Source organism: Mercenaria mercenaria, unplaced genomic scaffold, assembly GCF_021730395.1.
Source record: "Mercenaria mercenaria strain notata unplaced genomic scaffold, MADL_Memer_1 contig_689, whole genome shotgun sequence".
Taxonomy (NCBI): domain Eukaryota; kingdom Metazoa; phylum Mollusca; class Bivalvia; order Venerida; family Veneridae; genus Mercenaria; species Mercenaria mercenaria.
This window is the reverse complement of record NW_026463580.1, coordinates 1-9,210: the sequence shown is the minus strand read 5'-3', so window position 1 is coordinate 9,210 and position 9,210 is coordinate 1. Positions and strand designations below refer to the sequence as shown.

The 9,210-nt window shown below is 34.9% G+C and overlaps 1 protein-coding gene across 1 annotated transcript; it reads right to left on the bottom strand.

Moving 5' to 3' along the window:
- Window positions 1-314: 314 nt before the first annotated feature.
- Window positions 315-2,303, bottom strand: LOC128554728 (trichohyalin-like). The gene has a single exon (XM_053536041.1). The coding sequence runs from the start codon at window positions 2,301-2,303 to the stop codon at window positions 315-317; it is 1,989 nt and encodes a 662-aa protein (XP_053392016.1).
- Between the last annotated feature and the right edge of the window lie 6,907 nt (window positions 2,304-9,210).

Here is a 9,210-nt window from a genome sequence, read left to right as displayed (position 1 = left end):
TCGCCCTTCAATAGAAGCATCAGCTAGTTTAACTTCTCCTTTGAATTACTTGGTTTTGGTGACGAATCTTCTTTCTTTTTCTGCTTGTCACTATCATCTGTTTTATCCTCAACTTGTCTGTGAGATTTCTTGTCAAAGAACCCTCTAGTTCCATATTGAAGTCTTCCTCTGTATTGTCCATACCCTCTATATCGTCCGTATCCTCTGTATTGTCCATTTCCTCTATTGTCATATTTATTTGGTTTGTTAAAGTTTCTGAAGTCTGTTTGTGGTTCTGTTTGATACTTTTCTTTTCTGTATTCTTCAACCTTTCTTTATAGATCTTCCATTTTCTTCATCATGGTTTGCAACATATCTGTATGTTTATCAGTGTCTTTTGTCGTCTTCTGTTGCTGGAAAACTTTACTTTCTGTGACTTCTCTATTCATTTGTATTTCATGTTCTTCAGCTCTAGCTTTCTTTCTTAGAACCTCAAAAGTATCTGTACTTTCAAAAGAGATTCTCAGGGCATTTTTAATTTCTTTGTTGTAGAGAGACCTCCAAAACTTGTCCTTTAGCATTTCATTTCTTTCTTCTGAAGATAGTTGCTTTTTGGTTGAAACTTTCAATAAGATTTCTTCAAGTCTTAAACCCCAGTCTGCAACCGACTCTTTCTCTCTTTGTGAAGCAGTATAATATTCTGTAAATATCGTCTGTTTGCTTGATGTGTCCCCGAAAATATCTTCAATCTTTTCAATAATCTCTTCACTTGTCGCTGTCGGGTTAATGTTTATCAAAACTTTTCTGGCTTGTCCCTTTAAAGATTTCCTTACTGCTTGTGCTATTAAGTTATCGGGGTAGATATTTGTTGCTATAAGACTTTTTATTTCTGTTTTCCATTCATCTAGTGTAACCTCATTCTTTGGTTTAGGATCTTCCCCAGAAAATGAGCTGATGTCTGGTTTATGTTGAATCACAGTCTCTTTCTTGTATTCTGGAAGAAGCTTTTGGTGAATCTCTGTTAATAGTTCCTCTCTTCTTCTTAGGTCCAATTCCCGTTTCTTTAATTCTTCGTCTTTACTAACCATTTCCTTTTCTATTTCTTCCAGCTTCGTGCACTTGTCCTCTCCTGATTTAATTTGTCTATTTCGTAGGAGTTCTAACTCTTCATATCTCTGTTGTAATATTAATTCGTCTTTCTTTAACCTACGTTCTCTTTCTGTCATTTCCTTTTCCTTTTCTATTAGTCCATCTAACATTTTCGTTTGTTTTTCTAATTCAGTAATGCGTCTCTTCTCTTGTTCTAGTAACTGCTTTTGTTTATCTTCCTCTATCATGATTAGCTTCTGTAGCTCTAACTTTGACTTTTGTATTTGTCTTAATGACATTTGGCTCTCTTCCTTATAAGCTCTGTCTGTTATATAAGCCTTGTTAGACGCTGGTTGACTTTCTATATTATCAACACTTCTATCGAGTTCTCCTCTAACTCTTTCTTCAGTTGGCTTTGACACATATAAATCTTTATCGTGTGTGTTACTTATATTGAACATCCCTCCTTCTACCGTATAACGTTTTGGTGTACCATTATGTCTAACATTTGAATCTATCCTTCTTCCTTGTGTCTGTACAATATGACCCGTAATTTCTTTATTCTTGTCAATCTCTAATCTGCTTTGTAATGACCTTACTTTAACGTCAAACATTTCTAAGTCTAGTGTTGATTCTCGTCTAGTCTTTTCTGATGCTCTAAGTTGTTGCAATCTTTCTTCTAATTTTTCTGTTTCTAAACTAATATCTACATTGCTTTCAGCTCTGTCATGAGCATTTATATCTGCAGTTTCCTCATCAGAAGCATATGACCTTGTTTGAAGTCTATGTCTATTTCTATTATGTTCATCTGTCCTTATTTCATCTGTCCTTCTAGGAACATTCACTTCTCTGACGTCGTGTTCTAAATAATCCCTTCTATCTCTGAAACCAAAATTATGGTCTTCGTCTCTATCTATAACACTATCCAAGTGAGCATCTCTTCTTTCTGTCGCCTGTGACTCATTATCTATGCTAGTACCAGTATTCCGGTCAGCTGCATATGTTCTACTTGAAGTATTATTACCTCTTCTGAGTATTCTATTCTGATCACTAATTGATCTTCTAGGTCCAACATCTGACATATAGCCAATATAACTTCCTTGATTCCTATTCTGTTCTCTAAGAGATTGCAATTCATATTGAAGTTCCTCCATCCTTAGTCTGTTTTCTTCTTCCTCTTGTCTAATCTCTCTTTGTCTCATTCTCAAATCCCTTTGTGTAGGAGCTTCAGCCATACTTATGTTTCTATACTCTATACTTTGATCACTTTGCTATTAGTTCTTTGCGTTTCAGTGTAACAACACACTTTTCAAGGTTTATATTGCTTTCCAACTCTTGACTCGTATATAAATATCGCTTCACTTCTCCGCTATTTACACTGCTATACACTTCAATCTCTTCTGCTTGTACAATTGCGCTACCTTTCACTTTGCTATTCACCGTTTACTATAATTATTCTTTGCACTTATTTTAACTTTGCAGCTCTTTTAACTTTTACTATAACTTTCCTTTTTCTTCTACTTCAATTATACTAATTTCTTACTTTGCTTCTCCTTTCCTTACACTAACGTTTACTGTACTTTTCTTTTAATTGCATTAAGTTTCCTTTTGCTTCTTTAAATGTACTTTCAATTGGCTTTTCCTTTCATCTAATTTTTCACTTCACTTCTCCTTTAATGCACTTTCACTTTGCTTTTCTTTTCTTTGCACTGAGTTTCAATTTATTGCTCCTATAATTGCACTAAAGTTTACTTTCCTTCTATTTTAAATGCTAATTCACTTTACTTCTCCTTTAAGTGCACTATGTTTCACTTTACTTCTCCTTTAATTGTATTATGTTTCACTTTACTTTTCCTTTAAATGTATTATGTTTCACTTTACTTCTCCTTTAAGCACACTATGTTTCACTTTACTTCTCCTTTAAGTGTGCTATGTTTCACTTTACTTCTCCTTTAATTGCACTATGTTTCACTTTACTTCTCCTTTAATTGTATTATGTTTCACTTTACTTTTCCTTTAAATGTATTATGTTTCACTTTACTTCTCCTTTAAGCACACTATGTTTCACTTTACTTCTCCTTTAAGTGCACTATGTTTCACTTTGCTTCTCCTTTAATTGCACTATGTTTCACTTTACTTCTCCTTTAAGTTCACTATGTTTCACTTTACTTCTCCTTTAAGTGCACTATGTTTCAATTTACTTCTCCTTTAAGTTCACTATGTTTTTAAATTGCTTCTTCTTTAAATGCCATTTCACTTTACTTCTCCTTTAAATGCATTTTCGCATTACTTCTTTCAATGCACTTTCACTATGCGCTTTCACTTTACTTCTTTCAATGTGCTTTCGCTTTACTTCTTGTAGTATGCCTAAGCTAGCATATTTTCAAATTGTATAAAATAATGTAATTTCTAAAACAATCACATCACAAATACTCTCTCACAAACAACAAAATCAAGTTCCCTTACTCGCAATATATCGAATATTATACCACTAAACACCTAAATAACACTTTATTACCACTTTATTTTTATAAAAAAAATACTTTTGGTTATTGACGCTGTCGGGATTCGAACCTTGAACCTCTAGTACCAACAGCCAACGTCACAACCACTGAGCTAAAGTTCCGATGGTTGTATTGGTTACAATTGCTCTAGTCTATCAAATAAATCGATAATCGGGTTACATCTCAAGTCGCGCAAATAACTTATGACACACCGTTCTTATCAATAGAGTACTGTTTCGTCTATCGATTTATATTCTTTTACAGCAAATTTCTACAATGTTTCAAAACAAAGTAAAAAATTTGTTGTAACTAACTGATATGTCGCTTCAGCGTAAACACCTGTTTCACAAGCAATAGTTTTTAACTACGCCGGTTACTTGTAATATACCCTATGACAATAAAATAATTGCCAAAGAGAATAATGTTATAAATATTGTCTATTTTCTTATTGCTTATTCAAAGCAAAACAAGAAAAAAATTACTTTGACACAAAAATTCTAAAAAAAAATTTGACTCAGGCACGTCTCGAACCAACGCCTATGTGAATACTAGTAAATATTCTAACTTAGAAGCGCGACAGCGCTCCCACTTGAGCTACCCGGCCTTGTACGATTATAGGGATATATTATAGGATTATATAGGTAATTCTAGGGGTATGGGATTTTAAAACACCAGGTTAGGATAAGTATTTGTGAGCACCGGAATATTAGCTTTCAATGGTTTTCAAAAATTACTAAATCTCTATTATAAAATGATTCTTCCTAATGTCTTCCTAATTATCTAATTGACTAGTAAATCTTACTTATGTACCCTGTACCGCTTATAAAACCCACGGTACTCGGACAACAAGTGGACAATTGTCAAGTTCTCTTATAGAATAAAATTATCTATATCAAAACTGTTTATATTTCTAGACAAAAATCTTACCAGTGATATGTATCCTAATTCCTATTACACTTATCAATCATTAACACACTATAGTTCACTAACCAAAGATATATCAAACTATAAGTTCAGAATGTCAAAGCATTCCTATAGATCACAACTCCGCGACATCGGTGTATTCCTCCTTAGAATCCAGATCCAGGTATCACTCCATGAATGTTTCTAAGAAAACACTAATATGTAGGGCCCCATATTCCATAAATGACAATCCGTGCGCACGTGTTGAATGTAAACATAAAGGGAAGTCCCGGTATGATGGATACGATATCCAATGAAAACTTAGGAACACTGCTGTGACGTCATCATTACGCCAATATTTCAAATAAACCTCTGGGAAAGTCCAGGTAAACACTATGGGTAATCCCGCTTTCGAAAGCTAATTAGTTCAAATGTTTCAGACGCAAGACTGCTGTTTCAGCTCTGTAAAACCCAAATCCATGTTTTGGGCGCCATTGACGAAGGGCTATTTTGCCAAGGGCTAGCTAATACCCTTACATCAAAGTTTTTGTTTGGTAGATGATGGGTTCGCTTTGGGAATGGCTCAACTGCAACTTACTGAAACAATAGATGTAATTATCAAAGATAATTTATTGCATATATATCATATCATGTCTAAATATATCGATGCATAAAGACTAAGTGCAATGAAGCAAATTGGTATTCATACAAACAAGTAAATGGTATAGAGTAACATATACATTGATAGTTTATGATTATTTACAAAAGCTTTCTTCATGACTAATTATTTATAGAATATACTAATTAGACTAGCTGCACAAAGTTTATGTTACAAAGATCTAGGAATGAACATAATAACAGTACTAACCTGAAACAATAGATGTAATTATCAAAGATAATTTATTGCATATATATCATATCATGTCTAAATATATCGATGCATAAAGACTAAGTGCAATGAAGCAAATCAGTATTCATGAACATCGATATACAAAGCCATGGGTGAAAGGTTAGCTTTTGTTAGCGGAGGGGTAGTATAACAGGATAACGGGACTATTGGATGTGTGGCGTATAGGATCATTGTTGAGTATCACTTATCTTAAAGCTGTCACTCTTTTATAAAAGGATAGCTTTAAACAAAAATTCAATAACCAATTTTAATTCACTTTATAGTTCCATTTAGCTTTTTACTCTACGACACTCGCATGAAGAATTCAATTGCACGAGTGAGACTCGAACCAACATCGAAGAGGGGCAAGTGATTTGAAGTCAACGACCTAATTAACCACCACGGATCCCCACCCCGTTCCTTCCCCCATCCCCCTTATAAATGAATAGAACAATATGGACATTTCATTTAATCAATTTAATAAGTATTCCATTGTTTATTAATTTGATTATTTCAGAACAGTATCTACGCTTCAGAAGTCGATGAATGTGTAAGTATTGTTAGGTGCTGAGAAGTGTTAAAATTGGAAAACAGATTTAAACATGCTTAACTCATTCTACATTCTCCATCTAATGATATGAAATTTGTATGCATCATAACCATGGTGTAGACGAGAGCATATTATGGGAGGTTTTTATGTCCAGCTATTGTACACCATGATAAAAAGTACGTGTGAGCTATATTGGAGTCACGCGTATCCGTTCGCCAGTCCGTCTATCCATCGTTTCTGCTGCATATCTTCCTAACCGCTGTGAAGATAGTTATAAAACCTGCATGAATGTTTCTCAGATTTTTTTCCATTAAAATACTATGTCTGTTCATTTCCTTTAGCAAGTGCAATGTGTCACCATTTGTTTTTGACTGATATATAAGCTTTAGTTGTTATGTCTCGGGTGTAGAAAATACGGGAAGTACTTACTATTTGGACTGTCCTTCCGTCAAGAAATGAAATCATATTTGAACTAACTAAGTGCAATGGGTATCACCTTTTCTTATTTGACTGACATATAACCTTTATATTTCATGCCACCGGTGCTGAAGACATGGGAGGCATATACTATCAAAACAGTCCGTCCGTCTGTCAGACTGTCTGTCCGTAAACTTATGAACCCAACATCTCCAACAGCTGTCATCTTATTCAAATAAAACTATGAGTACGTAATTAGCATGAAATGGACTTGCGCATGTCTATGAACATCACGAAAATGAAGTTTAAATACGCATTTTGTCCGTTCGTTGTGTCCGCTGTATACCATCTAAAACGCTAGAAAAATCGCCATAAAATTGCATATTTTTTTATCAGATTTAAATTTCAAAGTATATAAATGATCTTTGGGGGGGGGGGGGGGGGGGGTTAACGTCGCACTGACACAATTTTAGGTCGTATGGCGACTTTCGAGCTTTCTAATTCGTAGAACCACCAACCTTCCGTAAGCCAGCTGGATGGCTTCCTCGCATGAAGAATTCAACGCCGCGAGTGAGACTCGAACCCACATCGATGAGGGGCAAGTGATTTGAAGTCAGCGACCTAATTAACCACCACAGACCACCCCACCCCCATCCCCCTTATAAATGAATAGAACAATATGGACATTTCATTTAATTAATTTAATAAGTATTCCATTGTTTATAAATTTGATTATTTCAGAACAGTATGTACGCTTCGGAAGACGATGAATGTGTAAGTATTGTTAGGTGCTGAGAAGTGTTAAAATTGGAAAACATATTTAAATACTATGTATGTACATTTCCTTTAGCAAGTGCAAGGTGTCACCATTTATTTTTTACTGATATATAAGCTTTAGTATTTATGTCTCGTGTGTAGAAAATACGGGAAGTACTTACTATTTGGACTGTCCTTCCGTCAGTCCGTCAGTCCGTTTACTTTCGAATCCTGTAACAGTGTTTCAAATGAAACTTGTTATAAGCCATCCACTTCATGTATTGGTTTAGGTTGGCGTGACCCTTATAAAAAGGGACCCTCACCTCAGTATTCATGAATCTTGCAACATCAAGAAATGAATGAACTAGCACACAGAAAGTGCTATTCAAATATTTCAAATTAAAATATTAACACAAATTCAACAGTTCTTTCAAATCTGTATTCACTGTATTACTCAAGAATTTTAATGGTGCACTCACGTTTTTAAAGGTGTACATGTAGCACTGTTGAAATAAAACTGTATGTCTTTTTACTAAAAGAATTAACCTGAATATAACTTAAGGTGGTGGTATAAATTTAAGGTAACAGTTCACAGACAGCGATCTGCATATATTTTAAGGTATTGATATTATTATATAAGGTAGTTGTCATTAGGTAGTGAGTTTAATGTATTTAAGGTATTAATTTAATAGAAAACGAAAATAAAGTAAAACAAAGTAAAATAAGGTGGCATGCATCTTTAGCCAGCACTACAGACACTATTTCTCGGTTCAGCCAGTGCTGGAACAACCTAAGCATATATGACATTATAATATTCCTTGTGAAAATGCACAAATTGCCGGGACATGCATGTCTGGTTACAGTGTTGTGTATTCAACTCTTCCTATAGTATTTTTCTCTAGTTGAAATGAAACTTAGTGTACATATTAATACGCATGTTGTTGAAACGTTTTATTAACAGAGGTTACGACCCAACTGTTTTGAGACACACCGCATGTTTACTGTTCAACCCGTATACAGTTTGACACTACGCTTCCCTCTTTGATTGTGTCTGACTGAAGAGGGGGATGACTCTTTGATAAGCAGTTTTTAAATCCTACCAGGACTGCAATGTTTTGATATTTGTCTTCTGGCCTGTTTCGTCGGGCCCTTAAGGGTGTTTCTCTTGTTGCTATGTCTTGTTTAAAGGCATTGAGTACATACGTTTTTGGTTCTTAAGTTTGCTTTTGATATACTTATACACGAGCACTTTTATGTTTTACATGCCGTGCCTTTTGCTTCCATTACGTGTGTTAGAGATTCCCCTGGAGGGGATTACGTTTATTTACACTGTCCCGTATCTATTGAACATGGTGGGGGTAAGAGTGAAGTTGGTAGCACACCATAAACCGTTTCAAGCTCCTCAGTAGTGTTTTTGCCACTGACCGTTCCAAGGCGGTGTCCCACTGTGTTCCTTTTTGTTTGTTTTGTCCTGTGTGCAAGTTTGCGTGAGTGTGTGTGTGTGTGTGTGTGTGTGTGTGTGTGTGTGTTTGTTTGTGGTGTGCACGTCTGCGTGCTGTGGGTTTCGTTTTGGAGAGGCTGCGTTTTTGGTACGTGGCATTCCCTGTTTGATATTTGTCTTTGTTCTATTCAAATTATTTATACCCGAGTTATGAAATTTGAAATACGTTATAAATACGTAATGGATATGGGCATATTAACTGAACTTCCATTTCCGACTATCTCAAGATTAAAATTATTTTGTAGCTATATCGGGAGTCACGAAATACTGTCCGTTGACACGTCAGAACGTTCGTCTAGCATGCTGTCTTACCCGCTGAGAAAAAATTCATCAAATTTGCATAAATCTTTGTCTGACTTCCTTTTTACCTTAATTAAAGTATCAGTATATACATATTCTTTATCAGTTTGATAAGTAATTAATCATTTATATTTTTGTTTCAGAGCTACATTACTAACAGTTCAATATCTGAAGGAGTTGTAAGTATTGTGACGTGCTAAGATTAGGAGACATATTTCTTGTATTGTATTTACGAGCGTCATCTTATTAACTTAAGAACTGCAACAAGTTCCACTTTCTTTAATTCACTTTCTGAATGGGTTAAACCAAACGTGAAAAGACT

Bases quoted from the DNA above. Each gene is read 5' to 3' on its own strand.
- LOC128554728 (XM_053536041.1), bottom strand. From the start codon at position 2,303: ATGGCTGAAGCTCCTACACAAAGGGATTTGAGAATGAGACAAAGAGAG.